This window comes from Salvelinus fontinalis, chromosome 19 (assembly GCF_029448725.1).
Source record: "Salvelinus fontinalis isolate EN_2023a chromosome 19, ASM2944872v1, whole genome shotgun sequence".
Lineage (NCBI taxonomy): Eukaryota > Metazoa > Chordata > Actinopteri > Salmoniformes > Salmonidae > Salvelinus > Salvelinus fontinalis.
In genome coordinates, this window is record NC_074683.1 from 39,041,914 (window position 1) to 39,062,775 (window position 20,862).

Genomic DNA, 20,862 nt, shown 5'->3' on the forward strand with positions numbered 1-20,862 from the left:
TGAGAAAAAGCATGATGCTATGGTGACCACAATATCTATCAACGAGAAAGGTATTAACAACCAACCTCCTGTTTGTTGAAGATGTGATGGGGGGGGGGGGGGTATTTCAGTAGCACTTGTGAGATACGAACATGTGGCTGTCGTTACTAGAGGACTGGGCCGTGGGGAGGACACAGTGTTAGTCAGATTCCAAAAGGTTAACCTCTCCAGTCACCCCTGGCCCAGCTAGAGCCATCATTCATTCTCCAGAGGTAATAAAGTGTCTGCTGCGGTCATACACAGTCTTTCATGTGACTCCCTCAGAACCGCTATGCCCTGTGACCCTTGACCCAGTGCACTGGTATTTACGCCATCTTTACGTCACCTCCTCAGTGACTGCTGGACTAGCAATGTCCAGACCGCCAATATATCACCTGGGTAGACAGCTGTCCAACAGCTCTATGATACAGTACTGATACTAAATGCTGTTTCCGACTGGGTTTCCTTCCCTCACAGTATTTTTCTCTGAGGAAAAAGTTGAGCAAATTTATGATTCTCCGAAAGTAAGATAAGAGAGTGAGACAGCTGGACGTCTGAATAAGCTTTGATGTGGATATAGGAGCGTCCTCCGTGCTGACCGACCCCCATCTCTCCTGTTGTGAGAGCGTCCTCCGTGCTGACCGACCCCCATCTCTCCTGTTGTGAGAGCGTCCTCCGTGCTGACCGACCCCCATCTCTCCTGTTGTGAGAGCGTCCTCCGTGCTGACCGACCCCCATCTCTCCTGTTGTGAGAGCGTCCTCCGTGCTGACCGACCCCCATCTCTCCTGTTGTGAGAGCGTCCTCCGTGCTGACCGACCCCCATCTCTCCTGTTGTGAGAGCGTCCTCCGTGCTGACCGACCCCCATCTCTCCTGTTGTGAGAGCGTCCTCCGTGCTGACCGACCCCCATCTCTCCTGTTGTGAGAGCGTCCTCCGTGCTGACCGACCCCCATCTCTCCTGTTGTGAGAGCGTCCTCCGTGCTGACCGACCCCCATCTCTCCTGTTGTGAGAGCGTCCTCCGTGCTGACCGACCCCCATCTCTCCTGTTGTGAGAGCGTCCTCCGTGCTGACCGACCCCCATCTCTCCTGTTGTGAGAGCGTCCTCCGTGCTGACCGACCCCCATCTCTCCTGTTGTGAGAGCGTCCTCCGTGCTGACAGACCCCCATCTCTCCTGTTGTGAGAGCGTCCTCCGTGCTGACCGACCCCCATCTCTCCTGTTGTGAGAGCGTCCTCCGTGCTGACCGACCCCTATCTTTCCTGTTGTGAGAGCGTCAGACATTCACAGCAAAAAAAGCTCTAACGTCTCAAAATAAATTTCCTGTAATACTTGGCTTTCTATTGTCCATAAATAGAGTATATAGCCGGTTGATCTTGTGCAAGACATTATACGGTCTGTAAAACTAAGATGTATCATTAACATACAGATACAAGGTTTGACTCTAAATACAAAACCTTATGAACACCTGCTCTTTCCATGACAGACTGACCAGGTTGAAAGCTATGATTCCTTAATGACGTTACTTGTTCAATCCACTTCAAACAGTTTGGATGAAGGGGAGGAGACAGGTTAAAGGAAGATTAATAAGTCTTTAGACAATAGAGACATCCATTGTGAATGTGTTCCATTCAGAGGGTGAATGGACAAGACAAAAGATTGAAGTGCCTTTGAACGGGGTATGGTAGAAAGTGCCAGGCGCACAAGTTTGTGTCAATAACTGCAACGCTGCTGGGTTTTTCACACTCAACAGTTTCCCTGTGTGTTTCAAGAATGATCCACCACCCAAAGAACATCCAGCCAATTTGACACAACTGTGGGAAGCATTGGAGTCAACATGGGCCAGCAACCCTGTAGAACTCTTAACACATTGTATAGTCCATGCCCTGACAAATTGAGGCTGTTCTGGTTGGCAAAAAGGGTACAAAGTGTATATTTGGTCCTATAAAAACAGTAAAGTTGTGTTGAGACAAAGTGCTTTGTGGAGCAGATCCTTGTATGGTACACAAGCATTGTTTACAGATCTACGACGTGTGACTCTCAGAGTGGATCTAATGTGTACTGTCTCCAAGTCAGTTCATTCCCCACCATCTGGGAAGTATCCAGAGAGACGATGCAGCGGGTTTCCTCCGGGGGGCACTCTAGAGCACTGGTCACACTGGTCCCTCCTGGATGGGGGACAGGAGAGTAGAGGGGTTAGGACTTCTCCCTGACCACATCGCATGACCAGGAGAAAGCTCTGGGCCCTAGCAGCAGGCTATAACCAGCACTTTCCCTGGTCAGGCCACATGGTCAAAACAGGGCATACCATTCTAATCTAAAATATATTTTAAAGTTTGGAAAACATGAATAAAAACATAATATATTTCACTATTGGGTTTGCAACAGTAAAATACTCACCGCCGTACGGTATCAAACAAACATTGTGCTTGCATGCCAGCGCCACAATTTTCACCACATCGTTGTGGCAGTCTGCAGAGGCAAAGGATGCATAACAATATCTTGGATGGCTATTTTATCCCGTGTCATTATATAACACACAGCTATATGTTAGTGTTACATCGATAACAAGAGTAGCAATGGCACAGAGTCTGCTCAATCAAATTCCAGCCATCAGTCAACACAAATTTGCATGATAAAAAGGTGCCAGCCATAACTGCGGCGAACCAATCTGCCATGATTCATGACTATACTGTGCTGGGCCTGGTGTATTGGGTGTCCAACGCCCTCCCCCAGACGCTTCTTATTAAGCCACCTCTCATACATATCAATATCCCTACGCCTCGGCAGAGATTAACCCTTTAAAAATTAAATAAATAAATAAAAACACCTGAGCCAGGATGAAGAGAAGCAATGCATTGTGGGAGGGAGGGGGGGTGGAAACGTTGGTCGTTCAAAACAGTAGTGATGTAAAAACTCACTTGGCCACACCACCATGTCTGGAACACGCTCAAATGTCTTCCCTTCTCTGAGAGCAAAGATTTCATGTAAGCAATGACCTGTTAACACAAGAGAAAAAGGAATAAATAAATATACTACGACAAAAGCAATTATGATTGTATGATCAGTTTAATTAGTGTGATGTTCATAATACTGCTGTGTTCCTATGTACCGCATGTGTAAGATTAAAGATGGCATCACACACTGTATGAGACCCAGTCCCCTGGAGGACCGGAGCATTCCCAGCATGCCTCACCATGGGCACGGAACACCCTGTCCCCCGCCTCATTGGAGAATGGGATGCCTGTGGCCTTCAGGTTCTCTACGAATGCCTCGTTCAGTCTGGGCGGCGGCACAGCGCTGACATTCAGGACGGGCTGAGGACAAAGACATGGGAGGAGGAGGAGCCATTAACGGGTCGCTGCCATCATTGGAATTCACACCAACAGGAGACATGAGGGTTTGAAAACCAATGACACTTACTGTCGCAGGGCTTTTATGCTTCACACTGGCACCAAAGGTATTTTCAAACCAGTCCTGCAAACTGGGCAGGGTCATCCCGCTTAGCCTATACCTGTAATGAACCAAAAACACACAGGATTAAAAGAAAGCTTTACCCAAATCATAAAACACATCCCCTCTGACCTAGGTGTTATGCTGGGAACTGCTGAAATACATACTGTCTGTTTTGGGTATGGAGTCAGTGTGTGGTTGTTTGAGCTTAGAGGTTATTAGGTGAGCCCAGTGACCGCGCTGTCCCCGTGGCGCCAGCCCAGGTCAGACGCTGTATAATTGAACCGCTGGCACAGTAGAGGCCAACACATCAGGGAACTGTAGTCTGTCTTTGTCCAGCAGACCATTAAAACACACTCCTTAATGAAAAGAGGAGAAATCTCATTCACTTTCATTTCTTCCATCTCTCAAACCACGCAGAGAAAGCACAGAACAGGAAATGTCATTGATACAACTTCTAGTAAAGACTAACAGAGGAGCCATTTGCTACTCAGCATCCTGTAAAAATCACATCGCTTAGCTTTAAGTCTGACAGGCTTTCTGTTCTGAAACCATCTCTGCCTCTATCATACAGGACAAAGATAAAAGGTGTAGAACAGAAGATGTTGTGCCAAAGAAAACAGAGATCCATTCTGCAGCCAGTGTGGATTGAAGTCATACTCTGTTATCAGAGAGTGTGGAGAGACAATAGGTTTCTTTAAAAAACACACAGTGATTCAAACTAATCACTTCCTACATCAGCACTCAACATATTTCCAACAATTGTTCCCATGACAACTGTTAGCATAAACAAAACAAAAGCACCAACCCCTAGAAGAAACATTCCATGAAAGGTAATAAGGGGAGTTTGAAACTCATTGACCTGATGTCTGGGACTAAATCAAAACAAGATAAGCAGAGTACAGATACCAGCCACTAGATGGCACTAGTACCCCACTATGAATGAAGCTGGAGTGGGAGGTTTTCAAATCAAAGTTTATTGATCATGTACACCAGGGTTTTCCCCAAACTCGATCCTGGCCCTTTTTTTATTGGCCTAGCACTACACAGCTGATTCAAATAATCAAAGCTTGATGATGAGTTGGTTATTTAAGTCAGCTGTGTTATGCTAGGGCAAAAACACACAAAAATGCACCCATGGGGGGCACCAGGACCGCGTCTGTGGAAACCCTGGCATTCACGCTGTTTAGCAGATGTTATAGCGGTGAAACGGTTATGTTACTAGCTCCTAACAATGCAGTAAAATGTCAAACGAGTACACAAATAATCAACTATTTAAATACATAAAAATCCAGAAATGTTGGAACCAGTTTTAGGCGGTAGACTATGCAAAGGAGTGAACTACTAAGATTGAGAATTCTCAATCAACACAGGTTTTTTTTTCTCTTCACCTTTATTTAACCAGGTAGGCCAGTTGAGAACAAGTTCTCATTTACAACTGCGACCTGGCCAAGATAAAGCAAAGCAGTTCGACACAAACAACAACACAGAGTTACACATGGAGTAAAACAAACATACAGTCAATAATACAGTAGAAAAATAAGTCTATATACAATGTGAGCAAATGAGGTGAGATAAGGGAGGTAAAGGCAATAAATAGGCCATGGTGGCGAAGTAAATACAATATAGCAATTAAAACACTGGAATGGTAGATTTGACAGTAGATGAGTGTACAAAGTAGAAATGTGAATAGATTATTTAGCCTACAGATCGTCTCTGAGACAATCAAGATTTTCGTTGTGAGAATAAAACAGTTGAAAATGTTGAGACAGTATTCTGTACCTTTTGCCTGTAAACTCTGCTTGGCCCTTCTTGTTAAAGAGGAATTTGGAGTCACTGTACCCCCAACCATTCCACTTCATAATCTCCTGCCTGGGAGAGAACAAGAAACAGTTGGACAGGTTAATGAATGTTACAGTAGTAGAAGCTAATAGTGTAATAACGCTGTCAGAGACGACACAAGTCAAATCTCAAGGGACCAAGACAATACAAGGAAGCACTTTTAAAAGACCATGGACCCTCATACTTGACATCCTGTTGCACACGGTAGGCTAGTATTTGGATTAGTGGTCTATTTCCAATGGAGGATGTGTTGCAGTTCCCTTGTTTTGCTCTCCGTTATTCAAAAATGGGCTTTCCACGTCATGGCTCTCCGTTATTCAAAAATGGGCTTTCCACGTCATGGTTCTTCCTTAGTGTATTGGCAGTATGGGAGGCTTCAGTCACACCTAGGCCTGGTCTCAGAGGTGGTCGTTCCCCTGTGGACTTCACACAGCCAACTACAAAAGCCTGTAGGCACAGTAACAAATGGGGAAGAAAACCTGTTACCTTCAAACACCAGTCATCAGACAGAGAGTGGCTTAGATCTCATTCCAAGTAGGAGCAGCATGATGAATAACCATAGATGAGCATTAGGAGAAAAGTTGTGGCCAACGAAGGTAGGGTATATCCTCCTAAAAACAGTGTTCCAAATAAATACCATTGGGCGGCTTACATGAAGGAATCCAGAAAAAAAATGTACAATAAAAATAAGTTAAAATGGGAAATGAATTGATCAAACGGAAAGTAAAATGCAGGAAAATAAGAGGGTTGATTGCAGAGCGGTATTCCTCCTTTATTGTGGTAAATCTATATCAGGTTAGAGGTTTCAAGAAACAAGTTTGAACACTGAACTGAAAATGTCAGGCAGAATTTTAGTATCTCAATATATCTACTGAATAATAAAACTGACAGTTTAGTAATGTGTTTCTTCGTCTGTGTTAAATCACTACACTCATCCCAAGGGAATGCTTTTCAGATGTTCCTCGCCAGAGGAAATGGGCCACTACGGCAGCCGGCCAGAGGAAATGGGCCACTACGGCAGCCGGCCAGAGGAAATGGGCCACTACGGCAGCCGGCCAGAGGAAATGGGCCACTACGGCAGCCGGCCAGAGGAAATGGGCCACTACGGCAGCCGGCCAGAGAAAATGGGCCACTACGGCAGCCGGCCAGAAGAAATGGGCCACTACGGCAGCCGGCCAGAGGAAATGGGCCACTACGGCAGCCGGCCAGAGGAAATGGGCCACTACGGCAGCCGGCCAGAGGAAATGGGCCACTACGGCAGCCGGCCAGAGGAAATGGGCCACTACGGCAGCCGGCCAGAGGAAATGGGCCACTACGGCAGCCGGCCAGAGGAAATGGGCCACTACGGCAGCCGGCCGGAGGAAATAGGCCACTACCCCTAGAAGGGATCCATACCTTAAGTTGGTACACATGGTTGAGTAAAACCCATGAGGAATGCCTGCCAAACAGGCAGCCAGTGTAATTTATGAGGAGCCTGGGAAGAGAGAGAGAGACATTCTCTCAATGCCAGTCTATCACAGCCTGGCATCTCAACGGACCATGACACAACTCTGTGATGTCCTGTAACAACCTCAACAAGCAGAAGAATACAACTGCCCAGAGATGAATGAATTTATTGTTTAATTAAATGGAAGCAACGGCCATCTGGCCTCAAAGAGCTGGGGGAATCTTTTGAAGCTACTGTAATAAATATTACACTGCATGACGATGACCAGACCATTAGGCTAGTAATTAGCTGCTAGATCAGCGCCTTATTCAAAAAGGTAGCCTTGTTTTGTGGCTACAATCAAGTTATTACAACAGAATGACTCAATAGGCCAGAGGTTAGACTGTTGATTTTACAAACTCTGAATTTTATTTTTAAAAATATATATATATATATATATATATATATATATATATATATATATATATATATATTTTTAAGAAGAACGTTTGTCTGTTAAGAGGACTGACCTTAAAATGCCATTCGAAACAAGGTCAAATCCAGACTGACATTCCAGCAAGACCAAGACCAGTTAGCGTCATAGCAGGCAACATTCCTACTCTCTAGTGATAAGCGCAATTCTAGAAAATGTGAGCAATGAGGGTAAATTCATGACGGTAACATTTATGCATACAGAAAACAATACAAGTTACATTTACATTTAAGTCATTTAGCAGACGCTCTTATCCAGAGCGACTTACAAATTGGTGCATTCACCTTAAGATATCCAGTGGAACAGCCACTTTACAATAGTGCATCTAAATCTTTTAAGGGGGGGGGGGGGGGTTAGAAGGATTACTTTATCCTATCCTAGGTATTCCTTAAAGAGGTGGGGTTTCAGGTGTCTCCGGAAGGTGGTGATTGACTCCGCTGTCCTGGCGTCGTGAGGGAGTTTGTTCCACCATTGGGGTGCCAGAGCAGCGAACAGTTTTGACTGGGCTGAGCGGGAACTGTACTTCCTCAGTGGTAGGGAGGCGAGCAGGCCAGAGGTGGATGAACGCAGTGCCCTTGTTTGGGTGTAGGGCCTGATCAGAGCCTGAAGGTACGGAGGTGCCGTTCCCCTCACAGCTCCGTAGGCAAGCACCATGGTCTTGTAGCGGATGTGAGCTTCAACTGGAAGCCAGTGGAGAGATGTTATACACAACATTCTTTTTACATTTGGAAACGGGGGTGGGCTCACACTGGAGAATTAGGCATAGATTATCTTATAATTTATTGTCATAATTACAACATTTTTGGCCACTCGTCAGCACAAAATGACCATACGTTTGGCAATAGAGAGAGACTAACAAACCTGCAAAAATCTGCCTTCCAGGTTAAACCAAACTCATCACGCAAGAAAGGTAGCATTGGGGGCAATTCCACAGTAACAGAGTGACGCTGAGACTCAGATTTTTCACTTAAAGAAGGAAAAAAAAAGGTGCAATATGCAGAAATCACTCAGCCATTTCCTGGTTGTTAAAATTGGAATAGTTCACCTAATTTCAGTCTGTGACAAAAATCTGAGTCTCAGCATCACTCTGTTAACATGGAATTGCCCATAGCCTAACTGACCAACAGGTTATTTATTTAACTAGGCAAGTCAGTTAAATTTACAATGAAGGCCTACCCCCGGCCAAACCCTAACGACGCTGGGCCAATTGTGCGCCGCCCTATGGGACTCCCAATCACGGCCGGTTGTGATACAGCCTAGAAATCAAACCAGGGTCTGTAGTGACGCCTCTAGCACTGAGATGCAGTGGCTTAGACCGCTGCGCCACTCAGGAGCACACCTATAGGGTTTATCTGAAATAAGCCTCAGCACTTCTGCTTCACAAAAAAAAAAACATTCTATATTAATATCAAACATTTCCCAACTGCACAATGAAGAGCCATATATAATACAGAAAAAAGAATGAACATTCCTGTGGTAGAACGATGGTAACACTTCCTCTCACAGGCCATGTCACAGTTGAATGCAGGATAATGGATTGTTCAGTGTTGCATGGGTGAGTGGTTCATACAGTACAGCCTCTACCAAATGCAAATATGGAAGTGTGGTCTAAGGCATATCTGACACTAGCTGTCATAGGGTGATAGGTAGTCTAGCGGTTGGAGCGTTGGGCCTGTAAATGAAAGGTCGCTGGTTCGAATACCCGAGCTGATAAGGTGACAATTGCCCTTGAGCAAAGCACTTAACCCTGATTTTATTTGTATGTCACTGCAGCATGATCGTGAAAGCTTAACAGCCAACTCGTCTCATTACAAACTGACTGTCAGACCACCACAAGTCTTGGCCAAATCAGATCCAAGTTTTAACTGCTCAACTTTATCACATTTCTGAATCTGGAAAAACATGAACCTCCTGATCAAATGTGATGTGATAATATAATGAAGAATATAAAAATATTACATTTATAATGATCCCTTCTATTCAATAATGTATAGTAGCTAGCTATCTTGTTCTGTTCATGTCAATCAAACAGAGTTACGATTTCCCTAGTCGTTGTTCAGAATACTGTCAGCATTCAAAACATCACCCGTAGTTTATCAAGCTATAGCTAACAATATCAAATGTATAATGGAATAGGCCACCTTGAAATAGTCACAAATGTTGGCATTTGGTGTTACATAAACTTCAGCTGCCCACTGTCACGAGCGGCTAGTGTGGGTCTAGCCGATTAAACTCAACTCTTAGATTTACGATGGAGTTGAGCGGCGACTAGCGGTGGTAGACTGGAGATCCGAGGTCAGATCAAATTAAGTTGTTATCCAAACCTACTCATTTCAGCACCTAAAGAACAGCCCGCAATTAAACAGAACACTTGTGTGTAATTCCAGTCTATTCTTTGGGTTCTGAAATCAGTAGTTTGTTTATATATGTATATATATAAAAAGAAAAGTATTTTATGTGTTGTCGGAGTTCCAGTCCGCCCACACTAGTCGCCGCTAAACTCCATCGTCAATCTAGGAGTTGAGTTTAGTCGGCTAGTGTGGGTCATATAACGCCGGCAAGCTATGACAAATTTGGTACAGTCCTAGTGTAGGATTGACCTGAACTTCAATTTCAACAGATCAACCATTACTGAAACACATTCTAAATAAGTAGACTTGCTAACTAGTGTAAAAGATTAGCATAGAACATAGAATACAGTCTCGCCGCACCCACTTCGATGAATGAACACTTTGTTTAAGGACCACTACCGCACATTCTGCTGGCTAATTTTCTTAGCTAGTTAAATTAAAGCAGAGATGTCTAAATAATAATATGTCAAGGAGGTCATCACAGTTTGTAAGACACCAATGATGTGTTTTTAAATGACAAGAACATGCATAACAGCTATTTCAAACTGTATGGCAATCACTTATAGCTAACGTTAGCAGATAGCATGTCAGGATAGCCCTCATATTCATCCACTTCTACCCCATTACCACCGCCAATTCCTACCTCTTTCTCGGCACCGTTCCTTTATTCTCTTCCGTTGAACCGGTCGCATCAATTTTGCATTCTTTCGCGATAATTCCCGAGTTACAGTCCTCGTGTTTATGTAAATGCGCTGCAATTATCCTTAATCTTTGCTGTGCAATTCGTTGCCTCTCGGAGCTATTGCTGTTTGACGCCATTCTGCTTCCGTGTTTGTGCAAGGAAAGGCAGCTGTCACATTGATAATAGGATATGAGCTAAATTGTAATCAAATCCCATCATGCTTTACATTTAATTTGTGCTTTCAATACATAGTACAATGTTGCAAAATTGGTTACATTATCGCCTACCTTTGCTGTTACTTTAATTGAATTGCTGGTAGTCCATAGAGCATGTTTCCCCAACTGGCGGCCCGCGGGCCGAATTTGCGCGGGTGGTTTTGTTTGGCCCAACACATTTTCTGAGCAAAACATATATATATATATATATATATATATATATGTATTTTTTATTGTTGTACATAAAATACTGTAAAAACACGGAGATCAGCTCCAAGTGATTTTAATTTAAGAAATCTGTTCCCAAGTATTCCACACATAATAGAGTGACAGGTGATCATATACAAATGTAAGCAAGGTTTTCAATTATTATGTTTTAGTCAAATATTATATCTGTTTGGGATTCTTGCAGTCAATTTGCAGTCAAATTATTTGTTATTATGTTCCGGGTCCCACAACCATCCGCTCAAGAAAAAAGAAAAATTGGCCAACGGCTGAATCTAATTGATGAGAGCTACAGTCACTGGAAATAGCTTATATTAGACAAATATTTTTACAAGGCACAATGTGTGATTTACTGCTATACAATGGTCATTCAAAATATTATATTGATTCTTGGAAGAATATAAATGAATGAGCTTTCTACTGTTTTCCCGTATCATCACTCCATAACAAGTATTGTAGTATAGGACTAGCTTACAAGCGTGTTGATTTGGACTGTCAGTTACATTCATACGAGTTTGAGAGTAGGCCTTTAGTTCATGGAAACTTGATGCCCATAGTTCTGAGGTCACCCTTTCAGGAGAAATGGCAAGATAAAGAAATTCCAGATTTTATAAGTGTTGTATTCTCAACATGCATCAACGTAACTCTTCTTTCGCTGTGCCGGTGACTGCCTTATTCTCAGACAGATTTGATCCATGGACAGGTAGCCTAATGATTACTTAAGCTTAGCACAGAAGTTCTCTATTAGACCATGATGAATGAACTGGGCTTTGGGAGAACTGAAACTCAAAACTTTTTCAAAACACAGAGAAAAATGTAGATTTTTTAATAAGAAAGTAATCTAATTTAATAGCAGGAAAAATGTCATGCTGCTTAAATAATGTGTGCATGTGCCTTTAAAAATATGGTGACTACTAGGGGGCTGCAGTCCAAACACTTAAAAGACACACCCTCTTCCACTTACCCTCGCCTTATGCCCTTGGGGGAATCCCCGTCGCCATCTTGGCAGTTGTCCAAATGATTAGCCAAGCAAGGAAAGTTTGCAACGTAAGCCCCTCAGCCCTCGTTTTTAGTGGGCTTTGCGAGTGTATAATAATGTTCACTCCGGGCCTGAAACTCCCCAGAATTAAATCCGCGAGATTGTACATCCTCTAAGAAAAGTCAGTGAAAACAGTGAAAAATAAGTTAAGACATTTTGCTACTATGTAAAAATTAAATGTTTTTGTTTGGTTATCTCTTGGAAATTGTAGAAATAAAACATTTTCCTTCTTCAGAAGTTCCAGCTAGGCAGGCCAACGGTAGTTAGCTAATTAATTTGCTAGCTATCATACAGTAGGCGTATTTTAATAATTATATATTTAATATAAGTAGACATACACTCATAATTGACTGTAGCTACCGGTGGCTGAAAACCCAATCATCGCGGGATGAACGAGTGATGAATTTCTGGCCAAGAGTGGTCAATTTAAAAAATGATTCCTTCCTCCCTTGCCCTGCAAGTGTATACTCGTCAGACGTCATCAGGAGTGTCCACTTAATTTTATGGCTGAGGGGATAGGGTCTGTCTTAAGTGTTTGGACCGCAGCCCTAAGTATTTTTTTAAACCTCTCGCTTTGGACCGAATGTATCAATGTGTAGTTTATACATGTGTAATCTATCAGCATATTAACTGTTTTACCTCAATTATCCATGAAAGTTTGAAAGCGACTGTTTTTTCTGGAAGTTATCCTGTGCCTTTTCCCCTACATTTTCCCCCATGTGGACCAGCCCCTTAGCAATTCAAGTTCTAGTTAATGAGCTTCATTCAGCCTCTCACCATTTGAGTGACAGCTAGCAAGACGCATACACAGCAGAGCAATGTGGTGCACATATCTACACATATGACATAGTACGCAATTTTCGGCGATCACATTTGGCTGGTGAGCGCTAACAAGTCTACAAAAGTACCAGAGAATCTCTAAATTAGACTAACAAGTTGTGTGCCCTTTGTTGTGTGCCCTTTGTAGAGCCAGTGATGTTATTGCACTTTTAGTTAATTAAATATAAAACTGCCTTTTTTTATAATTTTTATGCGTGAAAAGTTTGCTTTGAAAGAACAGTTGATTCATACTGTTTGGACAGACAGCCTACACTGCATAATAGCAACGTTTCATCCTAACTTCCTATTGGCTGTCATATACATCTCTGAAATTGTTTATTAGATTTATATTTGCAACACTCCAACAATGAATGATACAACAGATAATTAGGCCTAACTACCATTCACAGGATACAATGTCAATACACAACAGAAAATAATCCTTAAATCTTTGACATTAATGTTTATGGGTTTGATAAGGTTAATTAATGTGGTAGGACCAGTACATTATGACCCAGGTCACTGAAAGAGGTTTGAACATTTAAATGGCTCTTGTTTAACTTTCTCACCTCCATGAGTCACATGACAGTGAACGAGGGATGACTGGTCTGGAGGTTCCATATGGCTCGCTGGGTCACCCTATAGAAAGTGATGCAACAATCTACTACGTCTTTCTGCTACTCCATTTCAGTCATAAATTCAGACATTTCACTCTGATAAACAGACCCAAAGTGAGTCTTTTTAATTATAAGCAAATAAATACTTTCCCAAGTAGGTGAAAACTCACGAGGCATGTCATTGTCAAAAGAAAAAGTTTATTCTTAGAACATTTTAGTGACAAGGAGTTTCCCTATTGAAGTTTGCAAGTGGCCATGTTGTGGAATAATGGTCCCACTCTCCAGATGGTAGGTTTACTTCCCTCAGGCCAGAGCATTAACTCCCAAAATAAAGTTCTGTAATGCACTGACTGCAAACAATTAGAGTCAAAGTGTATCACAGAACTTTACTTGGACAGCCACAGTGCCAACCCTTTTCACTACTCCTTCACCTGCAACATATAAAGAGAGAGTGAAATGTAAGTTTCCTATTGATGTGCTGGGTTGATAAACACTTTGAATTAACACTAAGTGTGGGAAAATATGTAATTATGAGGTTGGGATGACTTTCTGAACACAATATTGAAACCTAAAAGTTCAAATCCACCATGATTACGTGGTGTATTATGTGGAACTTTAACTAATTCTCTGGGCTTATTAAAACACAGAAGGGAGTGAATGGAAAGACTGCTGTTGGAAACTTGGATTGATTCTCACACTCTGACACCAACCCCCCCCCCCCCCCCCCCACACACACACAAATGATGAAATCATACAATATCACACAGTAAGAGGCAAGATACATTTTCCTCCATAAGGTGTTTACTTTGCAGTTCAACCTGGAATACCTTCAAGGTAGTAAAGGCAACAATTAGGGAACTCCATATGTGGAACAGATGACGTGTCTAAAAGGTTCCAAATTTGAAATCATGAATTTCTTTTATGTTGAATAGTTCACTCCAAGGGTAAGTCACCCACGTTCATTACGCTGTTTAGCCTACTTGTTGGGTTTTTCACAAGCCACAGACTGAATTTCACAATGAAAATATAGTAGAATGGTCTACCTATAAAACAAGGCAGATATTCAACATTGTTCCACTTCAGATTACAGTAACAAATACATGCATATTCAACACCGTTTGGAGAGTTGCTTCTTGTCATGAAGTTACAAAGTACAAAATCAAACAGTGAATTAAAAGATGTTGGAATTCGATTAGCAGATGTGAAATGCCATAGCATAGCTTCATATTCTAAATGTGAACACTATAATGAAAAGCTAAAGAATTGCAATTGATCATACGGTACCTGGTAGAAACGGGAGCTCTTAAAGGGGAACAGCTGCAATCAAGCACGAGGGCAAACTGATAATAAAATGCAAAACCCAGTGGGCTATCTAAAATGATTGCAGGACAAACTATCGAAGCAAGCAAGAGTTTATCCACTTCCTAATTTCGCGGTTGACGTCCCTCTTTGGAGCCTCCATACAGTGTTCGTATTGGTGCATTCACGCCGCTTTTACCTCTTATTCTATTCTTTCAGCCCTGTGCAGTTCAGTCTGTAGCTGGAAGAATGTCGACGTGGAGCTGCCAAACGTGAACGCGTATTCGTGGGCGCGCTTAAGGGGGGAAAAAAAACCCGTATAATTTCAGATAGTGGAACAGTGAAGTAAGTCCACGGTGTAGTAGATAAGGTAGCTAGAGGTAGTGAGGATTCTTACAGATAAATTGTCGGAGCTCGTCGTATGATCACCTCATTAAGAAGACATGTTTCAAACGCTACTTAATTGCAGTGGTCCCAACCTCTCAGGTGTCAGAATGTTAGACTAGACGCAGTGGTTCCCAAACTTTTTCCCAAACTAGTCCCGTACCCCTTCAAAACATTCAATTTCCAGCTGCGTACCCTCTTTAGCACCAGAGTCAGCGCACCCTCAAATTGTTGTTTTTTGCCATCATTGTAAGCCTGCCACGCCAGACACTATATGATACATTTATTAAATATAAGAATGGAGTGTGAGTTTTTTTCACAACCGGCTCATGGGAAGTGACAAAGAGCTCTTATAGGACCAGGGCACAAATAATATAACAATCAATCATTTTGCTCTGTATTTAATCATCTTATATTTAAACCTGATTTGTTAATCGAAAATTGTGAATAACTCACCACAGGTTAATGAGAAATCAAATCAAATCAAATGTTATTTGTCACATACACATGGTTAGTAGATGTTAATGCGAGTGTAGCGAAATGCTTGTGCTTCTAGTTCCGACAATGCAGTAATGACCAACAAGTAATCTAACCTAACAATTCCACAACTACTACCTTATACACACAAGTGTAAAGGGATAAAGAATATGTACATAAAGATATATGAATGAGTGATGGTACAGAACGGCATGGGCAAGATGCAGTAGATGGTATAGAGTACAGTATATACATATGAGATGAGTAATGTAGGGTATGTAAACATAAAGTGGCATAGTTTAATTAAAGTGGCTAGTGATACATGTATTACATAAAGATGGCAAGATGCAGTAGATGATATAGAGTACAGTATATACATATGCATATGAGATGAGTAATGCAGGGTATGTAAACATTATATTAAGTGGCATTGTTTAAAGTGGCTAGAGGTACATTTTTACATAATTTCCATCAATTCCCATTATTAAAGTGGCTGGAGTTGAGTCAGTATGTTGGCAGCGGCCACTAAATGTTAGTGGTGGCTGTTTAACAGTCTGATGGCCTTGAGATAGAAGCTGCTTTTCAGTCTCTCGGTCCCTGCTTTGATGCACCTGTACTGACCTCGCCTTCTGGATGATAGCGGGGTGAACAGGTAGTGGCTTGGGTGGTTGTTGTCCTTGATGATCTTTATGGCCTTCCTGTGACATCGGGTGGTGTAGGTGTCCTGGAGGGCAGGTAGTTTGCCCCCGGTGATGCGTTGTGCAGACCTCACTACCCTCTGGAGAGCCTTACGGTTGTGGGCGGAGCAGTTGCCGTACCAGGCGGTGATACAGCCTGACAGGATGCTCTCGATTGTGCATCTGTAGAAGTTTGTGAGTGCTTTTGGTGACAAGCCGAATTTCTTCAGCCTCCTGAGGTTGAAGAGGCGCTGCTGCGCCTTCTTCACAACGCTGTCTGTGTGGGTGGACCAATTCAGTTTGTCCGTGATGTGTACACCGAGGAACTTAAAACTTTCCACCTTCTCCACTACTGACCCGTCGATGTGGATAGGGGGGTGCTCCCTCTGCTGTTTCCTGAAGTCCACAATCATCTCCTTTGTTTTGTTGATGTTGAGTGTGAGTTATTTTCCCGACACCACACTCCGAGGGCCCTCACCTCCTCCCTGTAGGCCGTCTCGCCGTTGTTGGTAATCAAGCCTACCACTGTAGTGTCGTCCGCAAACTTGATGATTGAGTTGGAGGCGTGCATGGCCACGCAGTCGTGGGTGAACAGGGAGTACAGGAGAGGGCTCAGAACGCACCCTTGTGGGGCCCCAATGTTGAGGATCAGCGGGGTGGAGATGTTGTTACCTACACTCACCACCTGGGGGCGACCCGTCAGGAAGTCCAGGACCCAGTTGCACAGGGGTCTCGAGCTTGATGACGAGTTTGGAGGGTACTATGGTGTTAAATGCTGAGCTGTAGTCGATGAACAGCATTCTCACATAGGTATTCCTCTTGTCCAGATGGGTTAGGGCTGTTGTAACTTTAATGTGTTACAGAGTTAATGTTTAAGTTAATTAATTGAGCTGTATCTAAAGATATTTCTTTAGTTATTTACATATGTAATTGTATTGGTTAATATTGAATTACGCTTTTGACTGCAAGTTCCAGAATGCCTTGCGACCGGATGTAGAGAGTGAACGCGCTAGTTAAGTGCAATTAACAGGTGATTGATGGCTCCTTTGCGCTAGCATCTTACTGGCATTGCTCTGTAGAATCTAAAGTTGTTAAATGTAACGTTATCAAGAATTATTACTAAAAGAAGCTTTCATATCAAACCCGACGTCCCGAGTCATTACTTTGAAGATAGTTATTCTATATTTTTGGTGCCGAAACCCGGGATATGAGCTGCGACGAAGAAGTGGCTGAAATGGCTGAGGAGGAACGTCGGCATGAAACCGAAAGAATGAGACGAAAGCGGGGTACCATTCGAGGTGCCACAACACGGATTTTGAATCAGATTGACGTGGAAATATCCCAGTCAAATCCGGATACCGATCACTTGAGTACATTGTTAGAATTGCTGTTAGCTAAGGAGAACAGTTTGTTTGAATTTGATCGTGGAATTGAACAGTTAACGCCATTGGACGGATTGGAGGCAGAGATTGCATGCACGGAGGATTACAAAGAGCGCGTGATCATGCTGAAGAGCCGTGCAGAACGAGTGATAAAGAAAAAACAGGATCTCAATCCACTACCAGCACGGGTGAGTGACGCTAACTCCAACAGATCACAGAGACAATCAGTAAGGCTACCAAAGTTGATTATTGAGAAATTCTATGGAGATGTCAGTATGTGGCAGGAGTTTTGGAGCCAGTATGAGACTGCTATTCACAACAATGATTCACTGTGTAATAAAGAGAAGTTTACTTATCTGAAAACATATCTCACTGGACCAGCTGCAAAGGCAGTAGCAGGACTGATGTTAACAGACAGTAACTATGATGATGCAATCGCTCTACTCAAGAGCAGATTTGGAAGGAAAGATCTTGTGATTAGTGCTCATATGTCAAAGCTGCTGAATCTCACTCCTGTGAAGAAATCCTCTGATCTAAATGCATTGAGGCAGCTATATGATGAATGTGAAATTCAGATTAGGAGCCTGGAATCACTGGGTGTAGTGTCAGAAACCTATGGAAGCCTACTATGCCCAATCTTACTGCAGATGATTCCAGAGGACATAGCTCTTGACTATAGTCGTCAGAGGGGAGTAGATGATGAATGGAAAGTGTCTGAGATTGTCAGTTTCCTACAGAAGGAGGTTCAGAGCAGGGAGAGAGCGCTACAAATGACAAGATCATGCAACCAACAGAAAGAGAGCAAACCATGGAACAAGTCATGCTCCTCCAATGAAATGAAAACAAAAAGACCCAACTCTGCTGCAGCACTGCATACAGCCAGCCAGAAGGAACAAAACTGTCTATTCTGTGACAGTGCAGACCACAAATCAGAAAACTGCCCTGACCACAATATTGCTGCACGCAAAGAGAAACTAAAGAAAATGGGAAGATGCTTTGTATGTTTAGGACAGAGACACATAGCAAAATTCTGTAAAGTCAAAGATGTGTCATGTGCAACATGTGGAAGCAGACATCACATTGCTGTGTGTACCAGTAAGAGTAGTGAGGTGCAACCCCCTACTGTTTCTGTAGATGCTGTTTCCTCAGTTATTCCCCATTCAGTGAAGATGAAACCAGATGGACAGAACACTGTTGCTACAAACGGCAAAGGCATGGGTAGAAGGCCCATCGGGCAGGAAGATAGCTCGTTGCTTACTAGAGGGAGGCAGTCAGAGGAGCTTCATGCATGAAAACCTTGTGAAGGGCTTGAAGCTACCAGTAATCAGACAAGAGGCACTCACTCTTCACACGTTTGGCTCCTCTGCCCCAGCAACGTCCCAACGCAATACAGTGAAAGTCATCTTGGAGAATGTCTGGGACAAACAGCAGAGAATAGAGATGGAGGCAATTGAAACACCACAAGTGTGCACAGCTGTGATGAAGGTTCCTGGTGAACAGATTCGACATGAGCTCAATAGAAAGGGACTGCAGCTCGCAGACTTTCCAGGAGATGACAATGATCCTGAACTCTCTGTCCTGATAGGAGCAGATTACTACTGGCAGATAGTATCAGGCAGAGTGGAGCGACTGACGGAGACGCTGGTTGCTTTAGAGAGCACCTTTGGATGGTCGGTGCAGGGACCCGTGTTCATGTCAAGTGTCGCCGAGGCAACTTGCATGTTCATCCCACTTGATGAAGACACACTAGTCTCCAAACAACTGCATGCATTCTGGGAGCTTGAGTCTCTGGGTATTATAAGCGAGAAAACACAGAACCCAGAGGAAACCGAGGCTCTACAGAGGTTCGAGGAAACAACCACCTTCAAAGATACCACGTGGAGTTGCCATGGAAACGAGAAATGCCAGAACTCAAAGACAACTATAGAGTCGCCAAGAAACGGTTTGAAGGTCTGAAGAAAAGACTGAAGAAGGATGTGACGTTGTACAGCAGATACAATGAAGTAGTAGAGGACTACTTACAACAGGATATGGCAGAGGACGTGCCCAAGGACAACGCATCAAGTGCAGACAACGTAAAATACTACTTACCTCACCATGCAGTACTCCGAGAAGATAAGGTGACAACAAAACTGAGAGTGGTGTTTGATGCCTCGTCCCATGAAGATGGCTGTCCATCCCTCAATGACTGTCTACTCACAGGACCGAACCTGAATCCGAATCTGCTCAGCGTTCTGATAAAGTTCAGACTACATGAGATCGCATTCATGGCAGACATCAAGAAAGCTTTCCTGCAGATATCCCTAGCAGAGAGAGACAGAGACGCCGTGAGATTTCTATGGCTCACAGGCCCACCAAGGGGAGAAAATGAAGAGGAGCTGCGTGTGCTGAGGATGAAAAGAGTGGTATTTGGAGCTTCCCCAAGTCCATTTTTGCTGGCAGCTACAATCAGGAAGTACTTGAAACAATATGAAACAGAACAACCAGAAGTTGTAGAGATACTGAGAGAGTGTAGATGATGTAGATGATTTCATTGCAAGTTCACGCAATGTTGAAGAGGCTTACCTTGTGACAACAACTGCAAAGCGAATGCTGTCGATTGCAGGCATGGACCTCTGCAAGTGGATGACCAACTCTCCTGAATTAAAAACAAAATGGGAGGAGAGTACGACAACTGAGCACCCGTTGACGCTAGAAACACAAGGATTAGTGCTGAAGGTTTTAGGTTTAGTATGGAGACCGGAAACGGATGACTTTGTGTTTGATCTCAGGCCGCTACTGAGCATTCTAAAGCAAAAGGAAAACACAAAGAGAAGTGTTCTACAGTCGTCTGCACGTATCTTCGACCCTCTTGGTTTCCTGACACCCTTCACCATCAGGATCAAGTGCATGTTCCAGGAAATGTGGGAGAGGGGACTCAGCTGGGACGAAGAATTACCACCTGATCTGACACGAGAATGGCAACAGTGGTGTTCAGAACTACCCCAGTTACACCAGCTCACCATACCAAGGTGGTACAGAACAGACTTGCGGCCACAGAATAGCCACACTTTGAAACTACACGTGTTCTGTGATGCAAGTGAAAGGGCTTACAGTGCAGTAGCTTACTTGCAAGGTGAGTCACAAGGTAGGGAAACAGCAAGTCTAGTCGCATCCAAGTCCAGGGTAGCCCCACTCAAGAAAATCACGCTGCCACGCCTGGAGCTCATGGGAGCTGTGATTGGAGCGAGACTCGCAAACAACTTGATGACCACACTGAAATTGGAAGAAAAACAGATCCAAATGTGGACAGACTCGATGATCGTGCTGCATTGGATTTGCAGCTCAGCTCAGAAATGGAAACAGTTTGTTGCGAACAGAGTGACGGAGATCCAGTCCTTGACCAATCCAGAGTCATGGTCACATATTGAAGGGAAAACTAATCCAGCTGACCTCCCTACAAGAGGACAAACTGTTCGAAACTTGA

General features: G+C 43.4%; 2 protein-coding genes across 11 annotated transcripts in view; one reads left to right on the forward strand and one right to left on the reverse strand.

The window, feature by feature from the left end:
• LOC129816711 (alkyldihydroxyacetonephosphate synthase, peroxisomal-like) overlaps positions 1–10,641 on the reverse strand; it is a 65,796-nt gene extending 55,155 nt beyond the window's left edge. For 6 of the 10 annotated variants that reach the window (XR_008753597.1, XR_008753596.1, XM_055871517.1 and 3 more), the window contains exons 1-7: positions 10,224–10,538; positions 5,251–5,340; positions 3,439–3,529; positions 3,212–3,332; positions 2,937–3,014; positions 2,416–2,487; positions 2,104–2,183 (exon numbers count right to left, since the gene is read on the reverse strand). Coding sequence is in view for 8 of the 10 variants with exons in the window: in XM_055871517.1 (XP_055727492.1) it covers positions 2,104–2,183; positions 2,416–2,487; positions 2,937–3,014; positions 3,212–3,332; positions 3,439–3,529; positions 5,251–5,340; positions 10,224–10,399 (708 nt within the window). In the remaining 2 variants the exon portion in view is untranslated. The other 4 variants (XM_055871515.1, XM_055871519.1, XM_055871520.1 and 1 more) reach the window with 4 other exon arrangements.
• An 8,656-nt stretch (positions 10,642–19,297) lies between these two features.
• Positions 19,298–19,915, forward strand: LOC129816712 (uncharacterized). Its single transcript, XM_055871523.1, has one exon. The coding sequence runs from the start codon at positions 19,298–19,300 to the stop codon at positions 19,913–19,915; it is 618 nt and encodes a 205-aa protein (XP_055727498.1).
• Positions 19,916–20,862: the final 947 nt, after the last annotated feature.

Excerpts from the sequence above, each read along its gene's own strand:
- LOC129816712 (XM_055871523.1), top strand. The coding sequence starts at position 19,298 with ATGCCAGAACTCAAAGACAACTATAGAGTCGCCAAGAAACGGTTTGAA.